The following is an 18,180-nucleotide window of genomic DNA, read 5'->3' as shown; positions in this document are numbered from 1 at the left end:
GGAAAAGCCAAAAACACAGAATTTTAAGATCGTTAGAGTTAATTGGTTGATAAAGACTGCAGTATTCCTAGAGAAGCGAAACATTCCACTATATACGACGCGAACTGCGCAGAATTTTGAGCACGTAGTATACAAGTTTGGCTATGAGTTGGTATTATGAAGCCGTGACCAATAATGCATTTCCATAAACCGATACGAAACATGTGTTATGAATGAATAGCAAAGACTGCAATTTAGTATAATAGTGTGCAGCGTGTTTTTTTTTAAAGTAATATTCACTCAAGCATATGCCTTCCACATTTAGGTCGATGACTCAAGCAACCCGACAATACACGTATGTGTGTGCCGACACGACCCGTCTCATGTTCATACACCGTTGATAATTGACCCCGTGTCAATGGCGGTGGCTTTGTAGCCGTCTCCCCGGTGTTGAATGGTATTGTACCTGGCATTTTCCGATAATTTTTCCAACATGGGTCTACTGAAAGGTGGTGCTTTGGTTGGAGTTACCGCCATATTGGTGGTCGGTGTACCAAAACTCTTGGAAAATCCCCCGCAAGTCTTTACTGACGGCTCAGTCTCACCTGGGTTCGAAGAGGTAGCTCAAGTTTTCAGGTGACACGGCAACTATTTTCTCTCTTTCACTGTTCCTGTGTTTCGTAGTTGAGATATTTTGTTACACGCCATAGTACAGTATAAGTTGTTCAACACTAGTGTAGCGATATGTAGGCCCGTTCATCCGTTGTGATAACGTTGATGGGTATACAGGCCACACGTGCTCCCACAGTACAACGATGTTTGTTCGACAATGTAATGATGTGCAAAGGTGCCTTCATCTTTCGCCGTGTAAGGCCTGCATGATAGGGACTGTAGACTATTACTTACTACATGTATCGTTATGTCTTAGTCGGATCAGGGAAACACGTACAAGATCACGTATGAAACCAGATTGCCTATAGCTCAAAGGCTAGTGAGCTAATTAATGAGACACCATAAGGAATAGAATATTAAAGTATTTCAGACCCGTCAATTAATAAACTTGATGTTGATTTTGATAATTATTGATGACGTTCCCACTTTGCTGTATTTTGTCCTCGTATGCACGGTGAGTTATATATGACACTGAGGAGATGACAGCTAGGGATACCATGTTTTTTAATGAGTTTTTTTTTTTTTTACACTAATGTTTCCACAGATTTTTGTCTAGGCACTGTGCAAACGTGTGAAAAGTGAAGAAATAAGCATACAAGGGCGTATATGGGATTGAAATAAGGAGTACGTTTCAAATAAAGGTAGAAAACATATAAAATAAATGTAATAGACGCAATTGGAAAGGAAATTGTCATGACACTAGAATATACTAAAAACATACATTGAAAGATGGTCAAACTAAAACAAAGCATAAAAGGGTGGGGGAATTAATGAGAGCCAATATATGGACAAAAATACGTAGATATAACATTGTTTGCATTGACATACAGAACACAGCATAACTGTTGAAATTATAAACGGAAATAAGGTTAACATAATGATAGTGTTTGTGACTGCCTGCTTGAAAAACGTGTGTGTGTCGTATCGTGTTGTGGGTGAGTGTGATGGGATGATGGGAAATCGAGTGTGGAGCTGGAGGATGAAATAGCGTGTGCGTTCTGGGCCCTGTTTCATGAAGAGTTAAAATTGATTATAAAGTTGATTTCAACTGTAAGTCTATTGCAGACTGTGTAGTAAGAAAATTTAAAATCGATTTTATCTTTTAATAAAACGGGGCCCTGAACTAATATCCATGGAAAGTGAGCGTCTATAGGGCACGAGTGCGGTTCAAACGGCAGATTGTATTGAGAGAGTACAGGATAATAATTATGCAGTATAGTGGTCATTGTCAGTTTGTTGATCAACTGGTGCTCTATGATATATGCTGACTTCTGCATTCATAGTGCGTGTATATACCAATCATAATTAATGCAATGTCGTGTCTAAATTAGCCCCTACATATCTGGCAAATTTTCACGCATATAATACAAACTAAATCAAACGAACAAGCAAACAAACACACATACATTACACAAATTCGAAACATTTTCTCTGCTCCTGCACTGAATTCGATGTGTCGATTCGATGTTCGATGGGAGTGAGACCGAAAGGGCACAGAATATAGGTACAGTACTTCGCAAAAGTTTTCTCGTGCATATTCATAGAGTGTGAGGTCAATGGGATGGTACAGTATTGGTGGAGATGAGAATATGGCTTTAACTTTTTGCGAGATACCAAGAAAACAATTATGAAATAGTACAGAGCATACCATTTTAAGAGGAATTAAAAGTTTATTTGATGAAAATTGGGTTTGGAATGACTGAAACACCCAAAAACAATGTAAAACAAAGCTATCGTAATTAAAGGCGGGTCCCACATTTTATTAAAATCACTCTATTTTGGATATCTCAGCCATTTCAAAACCAATTTTCATCGAAAAAAACGTTGAATTCCTCATGAAATTTTATGATCTTTCATATTTCATAGGAGGTTTCTCATTATCTCACCAAAAATATTAGAAACCTGAAATTGGGTTTCAACCATAACTGTACGATCCATTTAAAGGTTCGATCAATGTCAAAAGCACACGCACTACATGGTGGATTTAATATACTTTATAACTAAGTCAAAAGGGGCCTGAGCTTTGGTCATTTGCCTTTGACGAAGATTCTTCTAGGATCGCAAGCTCAGGGCCCTTTTGACTCCATTTTACTCCATTGGCTCCCCACTATTGGATAAGCACTTTCAGCAGTTTTTTCGTTCCTACGCTTTATGCTTAGTCTCGTAACATTCCCGTCGTAAGTACCTTTAATGTGATTATGATCCAATTGGTAACAAAATGATTCTTAGACACACAGAGTAGGATGTCGTAAATGAATAATTGTTTATTACAAAAGGTCCTTTTTTTTATATAATCCTCTGGTATCTTCTTGAAACTAAAGGGAAGTAAGTAACCCTGAACTTTACGATGCACAGAAATGGTGAAAGTTGTCAGGACAAGTGCATGATTGGGATCTAAATGCATGTTAATAATCTTCGCGTAATTTAAGATAATTAAAGCTGTGCTTATCCGTCAGAAACAGTCAGCTCTTATGGATTCTTTGTCTCTCATTCCTTCCTCGTTAGTGTACAGGGCCTATATTATGATATTATAATATTGTAGTACTGGAAAATGTGAGTTCACTTATTCGAATCGTATGAGTTACGTCTACCACGCTATCTCATGCTGACTTCAGTGACGCCAACTATACAAAGCATCAGGTAGATTGATCTGTGACTGTTCCGGCTGAAAAAAAAAATAAAAGTAAAGTCGGGCATAAAATCACCTATAGAAGATACACAGTTTTTCATCTTTCTCGAATCTATACCAGAGAAAGAAGTCCTGGCAATACTGAAGTGCAAACGATTGACAGAAGTATTATGCCTTCATATTTTTCCCGCGAAAGAGATTATTCTACTCACAGTTGCTCTGGTCAATTTTCGTCATTTCCTTAAAGGGACATTCCAGACGATTTTCATAATTTCATATCATAGTACATAAATCGACAGCTTCCTTAGATCTGTGCGAAATTCATTATGGTCCTTGAGCAGGGAAACCACTAATCCAAAATTCTTAAACAAATTATACTGAACAGTGTTGATAACATAGGAGCCTCATATATTTCAGAAATGTAGCATTGTAATTCAATTTAAATGTCACGATGATTTCCTTACGTTCATGTGCAAAATCAGCCATGAATTATTATGAACCATGTGAATATTTCTGAAAGTGATCATAGTTGATAATAATAATTTTGTACCATACAGAAACAATAAAATGAAATGAAATGAAATGAAATTACCACTTGCTTAGCAAGTTCATCTGTGTATGAATCTTCTTCTTTTTCATTCTTATGGTGAGGCTGCCAAGCCATCATTCTTGTTCATTGCAATTTGTTATACATTTTGAAAAAAACATTGATTCCTCATCCCAATCACTATAAATTCTGAAACTCTGGACTCAGTATAACTGATTTATTTAGTTGTTTAAATGTAAACGTCTGAAAATCATCCGGAGGTCTCCTTAAGTGCTGTAAATTTCCTTCAGTGTCCATATAGGATTATTCTGGATTCATTACAGTCACTTGAAAGGTTGAAGTCTTACGGATTTTAGATTGAAACTATCAAAATCGGTTCCCATCTCTCATGAACCAGAAAGAACTTTGAATCCGGACGCGATTCTCTCTACGGTGGATCGGCCTTCTCGGCTTACTACAAAGGCAAAAAGGTTGTCGACTTGTGGGGAGGCTACGCAGACCCAGACATCGAACAACAATGGCGTCAAGATACGATGTCGGTTTTCTACTCAACTACGAAAGGTAGGCAATTGTATATTATAGCGTGTAAAAAGCCCTGGGAGAGTATAACATTATTATATAGAGAAGTCCCATAGGAGAAGGAACACAGTTGTAAAAGGTGTCATTGTCTGTAGATATTGTGAGCTTTAAGTTCAAAGGTCAAGTACAAAATAAATCAACCATTAAATCAGTCTCACAGTAAGGAGATGGTATTACTCACACCCTATATTAAGAGATGACGAATTGAATTCGAATAGGCAATATCTGTTTGGACAGTAAATATGGAAGTTCAAACTGATTGTTCGTAATGCTTTCTTATCGGAGTGCTGGAGATTTGGAATATTTTGTACATTATACAAAAAAAGTAACAGAAAATTATTCACTTTTTTCCTAAAATGAGGCTGTCGAAAGGTTATTCTTGACATGTTGTGTTTTCCATAGGTTACAAGTAAACTTTCAATATAATTATAAATGTTCATCCTTAAAGACTATAAGTCTATGAGACCAGTTCTACCCTAACTAGGCCGGGGGGGGGGGGCTCCGAGGCCCCCCCCCCCCCCGACGTTTCGCGCGATGTATCACGAACGCGAAAAGCTATCGCCGCGACGTTTCATGACTTTTTTCTTTCGAGTGTCCCGCATCTTTTGACACCAAATTTGCGATGCCCGGGCGCGTGGTTCCGAAGTTGCGCATAAATATATACGTGCATGTCAGACCAAAAATTGCTCAAAAACGTGATTTTGTGTACAATTTCAATGCAAACTGTGCTTACAGGCAAATTTCATAAAAGCATGATTATTTGGGGGTTTCATTGATTAAAATCAATTGATAACATATTTTCTTGTTCGCAACAATGTCGCGGACAAGTTTCATCGAAAAAACAATGAAAAACATAAAGTTAAAAAAACAAAGAAATAAATAAGAAATTCAAAAAACAATAAAATACTTAGGAAATTTTTTCTGATGTCACAATTTTTTGTCTTATATTTGCTCAGGACACTAAAAAGAATAATTAAACAAAAATGTGCCCATTTTGAGCTTTATTTAGTGATTTATACCAAATTGTCTGATTTCATGCATCATTATGCATAAATTAGCATAATTTAGCATAAACGATAATCTTTTGAAAATTTAACTTTGTGGTACTTTAGATTACATCATAGGCAATGTGTGTGCCAATTTTCGTCGCGATCGCGCGGTCGACGGCCGAGATCTGGAGGGGGGGGGGGGGCCTGGGAGCCCCCCCCCCCCCCCCCCCCCGGCTCTATGAACTACCTAAATAGCCCGGCCTAGTTAGGGTTAAGCCAGGAGGTTGAGACAAACTACTGATGGTATATCATGTTATAGCACGTAAAAATATTACATGTACAAGGGATGCGTAGTCTACAACAAAGGGCAGAACATGTCTGGCCGATGTTCAGAAATGTTCGGAAAGTGTTTGATGTATAATACGCTGTTCACATTTTGTACAACCAAGATTCAGTTATCAAGTTCCCTGGTGAATGAATAGCTTTGAGTCGGAGCGTTGAAAATACAAAAGACGTGGAAATCAGTTCCTGCATGTTTTTAGTTGATGGTAAAAAAAGCAGGCACGTGCATTATATAAACTCAAAGCCGAAGAAATTGATGGGGAAATGTACTACTGTACAACTATATAGGCAAAACATCACATCGAACATTTTTCACATTGTTGTATTAAACAGTGGTACCAAGCGAATTTATTTAATGACTTTTGATATCGTAGACCACTATAATGTTGTGTGTATATGCCTTAATTTTGCCGCGCTAGATCTGTGATATTTTAGCATTGTTCTCATAGAAGATCAAAAACATTTTCACTATTTATAGAAGTTTGAATAGAATTATAATTGTTTCGGTCATCAGAGATAGAGATTATTTACAAATCAAAATTTGATTATTGTAAGTCTATTTCTGATACACGATCTATGCAGCATTTTTGGATAGAATATAAACGCATCCGCAATAAGATAAATAATATGAATAAGAAGTTGAAACGAGAATATTATTGTAATAAATTTCAGAGTGTTATGAATAAGGATTTAAAACAGAAATGGAAGGTCATTAATGATCTTTTGTCGAAAACTAAATGTGAAACAGAATATAAGTTAGAATATGAAGGAAAAGTTGTAGAAAGCAAATATGAAATCGGTAATGTTTTTAATCAGATATTCAATACTGTATCGGATAGAATAAATAGGTCAACCACACGAAACCGAAATCAATATGATGAGGACAGCTGTCTCCAAGATGTACCTGTAACTGACAGCATATTATCTTTTACGGATATCACAGAAGAATTTGTAATAAAAGAATTGAAGAGTATTGATGTATGTAAAACATATGGTCTTGATGGAGTGCACCCATTATTACTCAAAGTAGCTGCGGAAAGTGTTGTAAAACCATTGACTTATATATTTAATTGTTCCCTTAAAACGGGAAGTATACCAAAAGATTTTAAATCTGCCAAAATAATTCCCATATATAAAAGCGGTGATAAAACATACCCTTTGAATTATAGACCTATATCTGTATTGTCAATAGTAAGTAAGATTTTAGAAAAAGGAATTTATAAACAGTTGTATGGATATTTGAATGAACATTCTTTACTTGCCAATAATCAATCCGGGTTTCGACCATTACATTCGACAAATTCTTGTATTCTTGATATAACTGAACATATTTTACAAAATATGAATTCTGGATTTATAACAGGTGGCGTATTTTCAGATCTTCAGAAAGCTTTTGATGTCATACCTCATGATAAACTGTTAAAGAAAATGTGGTTATATGGTATAAAGGGTACAGAGTATAGATGGTTCGAGTCATATATTACAGACAGATCTCAATGTGTTTCAGTCGAAGGTATTTTGAGTGACTCTCTTTTGGTGAAAACAGGAATCGCCCAAGGTTCCACCCTTGGGCCATTGATTTTCAGTATGTATGTTAATGATATCTGTGAAATGAAGTATATGCCATTGACTAAACTCTCATTATATGCTGATGATACTGTAATTTTTTGCAAAGCAAGAACCAAGGAAGAATTACAGATTATATTACAATCTCAGTTTGATATGATAGTTGATTGGATGGATAGAAATGAAATGTATATTAATGTTGACAAAACAAAGGTTATGATATTTGTTCTATTAAAAAAGTAAGAAATTGTAACATTGATATCATATGTAATAATTTCAGACTGGAAGTTGTAGATAAAATGAAATACCTCGGGGTTATTTTTGATTCTCATATGAAATGGACAAAACATGTTGATAACCTTGTGAGTAAACTTTCATGGGTAACAGTAAATGTACGTAGAATTGAAACATATTTGAATTAGAAGAATTTGATTGATTTATATCATACTATGTTTGTCCCTCATTTGGATTACTGTAGCATTATCTGGGGGAATACGACAAAATGTAATATAATAAGATTACAACGCGCTCAAAATAGATATGCTAGAATGATATTAAATGCTGATAGATATACATCAACTGATAATTTATTAAGGTTGCTTAATTGGCAATCAGTGCAACAACGGATTAAATTCAATCATTGTATAATGATGTTTAAAATTATCAATAATCGTACACCCATGTATTTAAAGAAACTAATTTCCAACAGACCGATATATTATTATACAAGATATGCTGCAAACAATCCTCTTTTTGTTCCGAAACCACGTACAGAATATATGAGGTCAACATTTTCGTATCAAGGCACATTGTATTTTAATATGTTACCTATTCAAGTCCAAACTTCTGTGTCGTTTGAAAATTTTAAGAAACAGTGTAAACGTTTAAGTTTTGATTTTTGATTTTTAATTTCTATATATTTTACCCATCTGAGGTTTTACCCAAACCAAACAGTGATTATTTATTTATGTACGAATCTATGTGTAGTTTACATATCTAAAGAAATTATGTAAATATGAGTTTGATTTTTGTTTTCATTTTAGCTGAACAAATTCTTGCCGACCGTATTCACCTTTTTGTTTCTTTTTTTTTTCTCCCCAAAAACATCTTGCCGCAGCTACTACACTGTATTATCCGGAAAGGGGGGTGGGGTGCGGGGTGGGGATAGGGGATAGGGGATAATGGATAGATTGTATTTGTTTGTTTGTTTTTTAAATCATGGGTGATGTTTTACTGGTTATAATAAATGTATATTGTTATCCTGAATGTAAGATGTAAGACGTATTTTAATCTTACATTTTTATACATTTTATTCAACTTATCATACTCAGTTTTATACTTTGATTGCCGTTTTAACTTGTCGTATTTTGTATTGTACTTTATGTAATATATTGTTATAGATTGTAACATTATACTGTATCAAATTTGTTTCGAATTGTAAATTGTATTTCAATGTTTTTATGTAATACAGGGCTCTCTTGTAAAGCAGTTTTATGTACTGAAGAGACTACCCTGTATAAAGAAGACAGAATAAATAAATAAATAAATCTTTCTGCTTGTAATACCAAATTAGGGATAGCAGCGATCTGCTTTGCCTTTTTGGTCGATAGAGGGCAGCTCAACTACGACAAAGCCGTGGCTCACTATTGGCCAGAGTTTGCTCAAAAGGGCAAGGAGAATGTCACAGTGAAAGAGCTTCTCGAACACAAGGTATTGTCACAACGATGCATGTTTATCTCTTTCTTCCACTTTAAAGGGGAAGGCTAGTAATTGATCAGTGGGAATCAATGCGAATGCTGGGGGATGATTGTTCCAATTCTTGTATGATTCATTTAACTCTTTATGTGCCATGGTGGAAACCCCCTGTGTGCCACGTTATTTTGAGACACAAAGGTAGTCATGCTTTGAGAAAGAATTCTGTTTTTTCCAATTTGTATAACTTCTACAAATTTCTGTTCAGATGGGCATAATAGTAAGCAAAATTAAAGACGGAAGCCAAGCTTTGTTTCGATATAAATTGTATGACGAATCTATTTTCAATGTTTCTTTTGAATGACCAGTTGCTACATTACTGTAAAGGCATGACTTTTGCACATAAAACCATGACAGAAACTTAGAATGTAGGAGCAAATCTGGTTGGGAACACCGCTTGAGAGTCAATCACCACATAGAATGCAAGCCGTATTTGAGAGGAACAAAAGCACGAAAAACGCTTTCATAGTGCCGCGGGATTAGCAGTGATTAGCGATTTATCGATCGGTTTTGGCGACTTTGTTTGTTGAGCAGAATATGCGAAGTTGGCACGCCGTCGACTGAGTCGGACGTGCGAACGTGGCACATAAAGAGTTAAGAGTACATTATATATCTATTGTTGTGTGAAAATTATTTGCTTCAGAACGGTCTCATATTCAAGTAATGTGCTGCTTAATGTTCCGTCACTGACCAGGCATGCTAACCTGGAAACATTAAACTGCACATTACTTGAATATGAGACCATTCTGAAGCAAATAATTTTTCACACAATAATAGATATGTAATGTACCCTTGAATGATTCCCATAAGGATTGGAACAATCATCTCCCAGCATTTCCACTGATTCCTCTGTTACTAGCCTTCCTCTTTAAGATCATCTTGATTAAAAAGTGAAAAACAAAGCGACATGAAAATGCGAGGCTATTCCCTCTTAAGGACAAGGGAACGATACTAACTTTACAGAACATCAGCTGTTACCATGGTTACAAAGATGTTATGAGACTTTTACGACATCATTCTGTTTTCAGGTAGACACTTTTGAATGTCTTCATACATTTTGGAAGATTGGCTCTATAATGCAAGACAAATGAAGCTAGGCTCAAGTCGAATTTCAAGAAGTCGCAAATTTGTCCTGCAACACGTTAAGTCGGTGGTTTGGTAATGTCAACAAGTTCATTCTCACAAGCTTCCGCTCTCTGCCCTTTGGAAACTATACATCCGGGGACATATCATAAATAAATGAAAATATATAATATATAAACATAATTATATATAATATATATATATATATATATATATATATATATATATATATATGAAGGGTTTGTTTGCAAAAACCGATAAGTCCATTTTTTTAGATTTTGAAGTACGATCTCTGTCATAAAGTACAAAATAATACCTTTTAAAAGATATATTGGTCACTATATATAAAGGCATATTTTTGAAGTTATGGTCAAAAGAAGCAAAAATTTTCTTACTCTCTTTATTTTTCTTGACCTTTAATCGCAAATATCTCCATTTGGCAAATATGGACTTATCAGTTTTTGCAAACAAACTCTTCATATATATATATATATATATATATATATATATATATATATATATATTGTAGTTGTTCCGCGTATTGGCAGTACTAGAAATAGCAATAATAAAGTCACAACAGAGGAATGCAGGGAATGCATTAATAGCCAATCTTGATTTAATGAATTATTAAATTCATTAAATCAAGATTGGCTATTAATGCATTCCCTGCATTCCTCTGTTGTGACTTTATTATTGCTATATATATATATATATATATATATATATATATGATATATTATACTCATCTGTGATGAGGTTAATGGAATTTACTCTGGTGATTGTTGAGAGCACCAAGAGGAGAAGCAGAATAAATTACACATGGATCCCTCATAAGTGATTGTTTTTCGCTTCCAATTAAAAAAAAAAAAAACATTCCTTGGGCTAATTTTTCATCCAGAACAAAGATAAAAGAGAATTTGATGTTATTATTATATATGTTATTATCTGTTTAATGTTTACTGGGGGGGGGGGGATAGCTACGTACATTGCACATAATGTGTTGACCTTATACATTTTCTGCATAGGTAGCACATGACATGTCGTTAAGTATTGCTCTGATAAGAAGCACAATAACTTCAGCACATGTTTGTAAATCTGTTGAACCACAAGTGAACCATCGTCACTGAGACTGACAATAAAATCCCAGACATCATAAGTATCAAATTTGTGCCATAAGTGCACTTCAAGAGAGAGAAAGTGATAAAAGAGATTTTGATGGGAGATTCTATGTGACCTTTTTACATGTCACAGGCCGGTCTACCGCTTGCGCCCTCTCCCGGACTAACGCCTGAACTACTCAGTGACGTCAAGAAGGCTGGAGAGGCGATGGCGTCCAGCGAACCGATGTGGTCACCTGACGGGGTGACCCACGCCTATCATGGCATCACCTTTGGACCTCTCACCAATGAGCTTTTGCGGAGAATCGATCCTGAACACAGGACGATGGGAAGATTCTTTGCCGAGGAAATTGCAAAACCTTTCGGTAACAAGTCCAGTCATGGACCTAGGAAACTGTTTTCCCTTTTTTATATATACATTTCAGGGACTCCGTACAGTGTGTATAACACTATCTGTGCTGATTGGCTCCCAAAACACACAAGGGACTAAAAGTAGTACATGTACCGTATTCTTGATCTACACGTCGTCGCAACAAGTAACCTCCAAAGCCATTGGTAAAGTGAGTCTGCAGTTGACAACCATACTAACACAAATTGGTGTCGAAATTTCACGAATAAATTGTAGAAGTGTTTACGAGTTTGTAAGATAAATATAACTCAGGTGCTGAAGAATTAAGGAATAAAAGGCTGACACAAGTTGGGAACATCATGTTTATGGATGATGTTCGATATTCCGAAGGTTCGTTGAGGTCCGAAAATGAAAAAAGATTTGTTATTTGGAAGATTAGTTTTGTTATTGGGAAATGAACTGAAGGTGTGTATTGACCAACCTTTAGAATTACGAACCTTATTTCGCGTTTGTTTGTTTGTTTGTTTGTTTTTATAGCAGAATGTAACCTGTTTAAATTGTTTCTCTTCTGATTCAAACAAGAAGATAGAACAGTGAATTATATCTGGTACTTATTAAGCACAATAAGTTGAATTCAACATAATTGGCTGCAGAGGAGGTTTCATAATATGTTGTTTTTTTAATTAATAATGTATTTCTCCTTTTGTATTAGCATCCCATCACAAGCATATAAATACATGTATAGGGATGGTTCCCATTCTCCAGGCACAATAACTACGGCGTACAGATGATGTAAAGAAAGACTGTAATAATTTCCCCTTGGACTTTTTTGATTGCTATTTTAAAGTAGATGCAAAGTAGTGTGATTATTCTCTATTATTTTGGACTATACTTTACGTACAACATTTTATTATGTAACTTTAATACCTCACAAGAATTCAAAATAGCGTGTTTATGTGCAGACCATACAATTCAGATGTTTTGATTAAAGACTGAAAATTGACATCCATGTTTATTCTAATGTTTTCCTTCTTCTCAAGGAATCGATTTTTACATCGGTCTCCCATTGGCCGAGAATTATCGAGTCTCACGAGGAGCTATTAAAAGCCCAAATGTATTTCTTCACTTGATTCGCGGCATCACGAGTCCCACGAACCGGAAGGCCATAAGACATTTTCTTCACAGCGACCTCTTCGTCAGGATAATTGAGAATTCCGGACTCCAGCAAGTATAATACTCAAAATCAGTTGAGGTTTTCAAGGGATCGTATAGTTTTGGTTGAGACCTAATTTCAGGTTTCTAGCATTTTTGGTAAGATAATAAGAAATCTCTTATGAAATATGAAAGAGCATGTAATTCCATTAGGAATTTGAACAACGTTTACTGGATGAAAATTGGTTTTGAAATGGCTGAGATATCCAAAAGACAGCAATTCTGATAAAGTGTGGGACCCACCTTTTATCATGATCGCTTTGTTTTACTTTGTTTTTGGATGTTTCAGTCATTCCAAACCCGATTTTCATCAAATTAACTTTGAATTCCTTTTAAAATGGTGTGCTCTGTACTATATCATAAGTGTTTTCTTGGTATCTCGCAAAAAAAGTTAAAAGCCGAATTCTCTTCTCCACCAATACTGTACCATCCCTTTAACTGTTTGACTGTGTGTGTGTGTGTGTGTGTGTGCGCGCGCGCACTTGTGTGTGTGCCAAAGAGTTTACTTTTTTTATTAAAAGAAAAAATGTGCCTACCTTTGCGTGTGTATGTGTTTTGTCAAGCTATTTTAGTTTTTTGTTTGTTTGTTTGTTTGTTTGTTTGTTTGTTTTTTTTTGGGGGGGGGTCAGAGAAACCAACTTGTTGAGACAAATAAATAAACGAGATATATAACGCCCTTATTGCCATCCTGGTTTGTAGAAACACAAAAAACACACAGACAAAAAAAAAAAAAACAAAACCAAACCATGAGCATGAACATGAATAATCAGATATTCCAAAACACAAACTTTGTGATGAAGACCCTGAAATGGTAAGCAACGTCTTCGTCTTGGTTTTGTTCGACTAATTGAAACAACTTTAACATTGAGCAAGAGTAGTGCAAATCGTTTCCATTATGTTAATTTGATCTTCTTCTTTTTTTGTATTTTTGTCTTTTCTGGCATCTAGATCGGAATCTTTAACAACCCATACTTTCGGGTCGTAGAGCTACCATCGGCAGGGGGAATCGGAACAGCTGAAGCAGTTGCAAAGGTAAAGGAAAGTGTGGGATGTTCTGCACATAATAAACCGATGCCGATCCCACTCCTTGACGGAGTGTGATTTCACACTCACAAACGTTTGCCACCATTCCCCTTTCACTTCACTTGTGTCCCTACCTGTCCCTGCTGGAAAGAACACAGTGTAGACCACAGTGTTAGGTTTGAGCGTTTTTACAGTGTGTTCGTAGTGCGACTTTGTGATCAGTGTGTGACTATACTGTGATTACACGATGAACACGCAGCAGCTGCTTATGTGAACGCATGCCACTGTGGGACTTCGGGTTCTTTTCGGAACAATTGAAGAGTTTGTTCGCAAAAACCGATAAGTCCATATTTGGCAAATGGAGATATTTGCGATTAAAAGTCAAGAAAAATAAAGAGAATAATAAGAAAACATTTGCTTCTTTTGACCATAACTTCAATATGTACTTTTATAGTATGTAGTGACCAATATATCATTTAAAAGGTATTATTTTGTACTTTATGACAGAGACCGTACTTCAAAATCTTCAAAAATGGACTTGTCGGTTTTTGCAAACAAATTCTTCAATTGTTGAGCAGGTTTTGCTGGTCGCATTTTACTCAATTCTTTTCTTTGATGAAAAAAAAAAGAATGAGATCTAATGACCCAAACAATGTATTATCATAAGGAAATGATATAGTGCTTTCATAAATTATAATGTGAGTTTGTTAAGGACGCCGCTTTCATCATCATAAAATGATGATAATAATAACTATTATTGTTAATATTGTTATTATTATTGTTGTTGTTATCATTATTATTAGCATTATTATTATTATTACAAGTACTATCATTATCATCATCATCATCATCATCACCTTTAAAGAAGCTTTTGATTGACTCAAAAATAAAGATTATCCGATATTTTGTCACTGCGTGTGTCTCTCAATAATATTCACAGAGTTGCGTAAATGGGGCGTCAACTTCTGAAGTTGTTGCAATGATCAACCCAACTTCTGAAGTTGTTGCAATGATCAACCCAACTTTATTGGATTCTGTCTCATCCTCTGTAGCTGTACGGCATCCTAGCGATGGGCGGTACTGACCCTCAAACCAACAGGACCCTCCTCTCAAGGCAAATTGTAGAAAATCTCATGAAAAGCGATAAACCAAGTCTGGATGAGACTCTAGGAGTTCCCATCGCCTTCAATCTCGGATTCATGGCAAATGAAGTTGTGGTGGGTTATCTGCTAATTTCTTTTTCTGTACAATTCTACACCCATGCAAATTATTCTTCTGTCGTTGACAGTAGTGTCAGATGCGATTCAGCAGTCAGGACAGTCATTCCCGTGCAGTTGTGTTACTGATTTTCCATATTCCATTACTGTAGTAATTACCTACCAACCACATGGACAGTCACATGGAAGCCGAGTGTGTCCTTATATTCACACACAAGCCCTTCAGTTGGGTGCATTATGTCACAACAAGCGGTATATAAGCGTTACGCATGCACATTATGAAAGATAATTGCAATTGTTGTCAATTTTGTCGAAGTTCCTTGATGCTGAACTTGGTCATTACAAGAAGCTCTGTTCTTCTAATCACATTCCTTTACTGCACTCAGAAGAGAAGTGTTATATTCGAAGAACAAAGAACATCTATCCAGACTCTCCTCAGTCATGTCCGGATGATAGTTCCCTGACGGGTTGACCGCTAAAGCTGCACGCACTTAAGGATCTCCGGGTGCACATCACGAGACCGACACCCACGAGTCATACAGTCCACGAGTCATACAGCTCACGAGTTATACAGCCCACGAGTCATACAGCCCATAAGTTCGACACTAAGCACAAGGCTCACGAGACCGATAGGGGAGACCGGGTCTAGTTGTTACAATTTTCACATTTTTAGGTCTGTACAAAAAACGAATAGAGGAATAGGCTTCATTTTTGCTTTGAGGATGCCTTATTTCCTCCTTTAATTAAAAACAGTACAAACTTTGGAAGTCCAGATAATATAAACAAGATATTACGTAATCAATACACACAAAATTTTGTAACAACTTTCCCCGATGTTGGGGTAAGTTGTTACAGCACATGGGGTACTTTGTTACACCGTAGAAAGTCAATTCAAATCGGGTAATGCAGATCTGACGTGTTAGGTAATTCTTAATATTAACCTGTCTGGGTGTGCATGTTAGCCTATGCTGGGGTGTATGAGTGTGTTGGGTGTGTGTGGGTGTGTGGGTGTGTGTGTGTGTGTGTGTTTGTGTGTGTGTGTGTGTGTGTGTATAACCACAAATTCAATTGAAAGTGCATTGGGGTAAGTTGTTACACCACTCGATTCTCCAGACGGGTCAAGTTGTTGTAACAACTTGACCCAGTGCGTTTTCAAAAACTTTTCACACCTGTGGCCAATAACCAATCAAACATCACGTGTTGCTACTTTCACCAAAAGACAGCCAAAACACGCTTCTTTCAACCATATACTCATCACTTACTGGAGAAGAATGGATTTGGTGTAATAAAGAAAATTCGAATTTTTCAAAATTTTACTCGGAGAGGTAAAAAAGTTTTTTTTTGGACCTACCTTCTACATGTGACGTCCAGGCAACGCCAGATTTCGCACGCAGAGATCGTTGGCTATACGTTTTGATTTGATATTACTTGTAACACCCTCTTTTGATCATATTTAGAGAAAATGACAGTGTAACAACTTGCCCGTGTAACAACTAGACCCGGTCTCCCCTACAATGGCCCGAATTCACGAAGGTGGTACAATTTTTGTCCATCGTTTTAACCATGGACAAAGATCGTGGTTTTGTATGGGGTGTCGAAATCAATAATCGTGGGCCTTATTTGCCTAGTGTCGAACTCATGGGCTGTATGGCTCGTGGGTTGTATGACTTATGGGCCTTTTTTTCAATGTCGAACTCATGGGCTGTGTGACTTGTGGGTGCCGGTATCGTGGGATGACCCGGCCGGATCGCCCATTCCCATAAGATTAATAGAGCTACACGTATACAAATACCAACTCTGTTACAATAATTCTTCGGAATAGACTGTTTTAATTACTTCCCGATATTACAGGAGGGCGAGATGATGTACGGTCACCCGGGGGTTGGTGGTCAAATGGGTTATGCTGACCCCACTCATCAGCTCGGATTCGCCTTCGTCAGTACTACGATATCCCCTTTCTTTCTGAAGGATGATCCTCGAACTGACGCACTGCTCGCGGCTTTGTATAATTGCGTCAGGAAGCAAGAACTGAAATGACGTATACTGAAGACTACGTAATATAATAACTTGCAGTTAGATGTTAGTTTTTGTTTCTGTAGTTCTGTATGGACATGATGGTTGTAGTAGACTGTACTTCAGTCGTCAGGCCAAATCTTCTAAAACAGTAAAACATGCAATTAAAAAAAAATCATAAGTTTTCAGAAATGACGGAGTTTTGAACATTAAAGTAACTGTGGCCAGATCAAATAAATGTATACCGTTGCGTTGTTAAACAGAATAACATAGGGGGAGAGTATTGTCATAGTAATTATGTTCTTGTTTAAATATTTGTTAATGTCTCCAAGTGATCAGCAATATTATCATTGTTTAATATAATTTCACACTGGACAGATCTTTTATTTGATTGAAGTTAACTAAAAATTATGGTTGATTAATTACTCTCTGTGGGGTCTCATAAAAGTTAACAGTTACGCGTGTATCACGCATGCTAGAAATAGGGTGTATGAACAAGTGAAACCATGAATGATTAATAAATGAATGAATGATCTACATTCTACACAATATTGTATGCGTGTACCAAATGATCCTCTGATAATCATGTGTGACCAGCCACCATTCACTTTATCTTGATAAGAAGATATCCTAAGGCCGAGAAAATCATAAATAATGGCGAGTTTCTTGTTCACAAACTCGGCATGTTGATGGACGTAGGCCTATTATGTAAACTACCTCCTGTCAAATCTCACGATGTTTTGAAAACTGATTAGTTTGTTCTCATCGACAAGAAAAAAAAATGGCGGCTTGAATGTGTCTATTGTGTAATAACTGGTCTTCGTAGGAGATTGTAAAGAACGAGAGAGAGAGAGAGAGAGAGAGAGATGGGGAGAGAGCAGTGAGGGAAACGTTAATTAAGAACCTTATAATAATTATTGAAGCTGTGAAAAGGGAACCATTTTAGTTATGAATATCTTTGATACTGTGATATCGCAAAAGCATAACTTTAGTATATAGGTCCCTAAATTTTCGTACATTATTGTTCACTTGACCTTGACTATCATTACAAAGCAGTGGCGGATCCAGAGGGGGGCGCAACCTGGCGCACGCCCCCCCCCTTTATTTTTC

The 18,180-nt window shown here is 36.4% G+C and overlaps 1 protein-coding gene across 1 annotated transcript; it reads left to right on the top strand.

Moving 5' to 3' along the window:
• The first annotated feature begins 472 nt into the window (after window positions 1-472).
• Window positions 473-17,094, top strand: LOC139740613 (beta-lactamase domain-containing protein 2-like). The gene is made up of 8 exons (XM_071651198.1): window positions 473-615; window positions 4,225-4,388; window positions 8,877-9,013; window positions 11,390-11,621; window positions 12,646-12,833; window positions 13,766-13,849; window positions 14,893-15,057; window positions 16,909-17,094. The coding sequence occupies exons 1-8, from the start codon at window positions 473-475 to the stop codon at window positions 17,092-17,094; spliced, it is 1,299 nt and encodes a 432-aa protein (XP_071507299.1).
• The last annotated feature ends 1,086 nt before the right edge of the window (window positions 17,095-18,180 follow it).

This window comes from Diadema antillarum, unplaced genomic scaffold (genome assembly GCF_040938485.1).
Source record: "Diadema antillarum isolate AM-2024a unplaced genomic scaffold, OU_Dant_1.0 seq00000867_RagTag, whole genome shotgun sequence".
NCBI lineage: Eukaryota > Metazoa > Echinodermata > Echinoidea > Diadematoida > Diadematidae > Diadema > Diadema antillarum.
This window is presented reverse-complemented; position numbering and strand designations above follow the sequence as displayed.

Coding starts and splice junctions, on each gene's coding strand:
- LOC139740613 (XM_071651198.1), top strand. CDS start 473: ATGGGTCTACTGAAAGGTGGTGCTTTGGTTGGAGTTACCGCCATATTG. Junction 616..4,224: donor GAGGTAGCTCAAGTTTTCAG/GTGACACGGCAA, acceptor CTCATGAACCAG/AAAGAACTTTGAATCCGGAC. Junction 13,850..14,892: donor CAGCTGAAGCAGTTGCAAAG/GTAAAGGAAAGT, acceptor CATCCTCTGTAG/CTGTACGGCATCCTAGCGAT.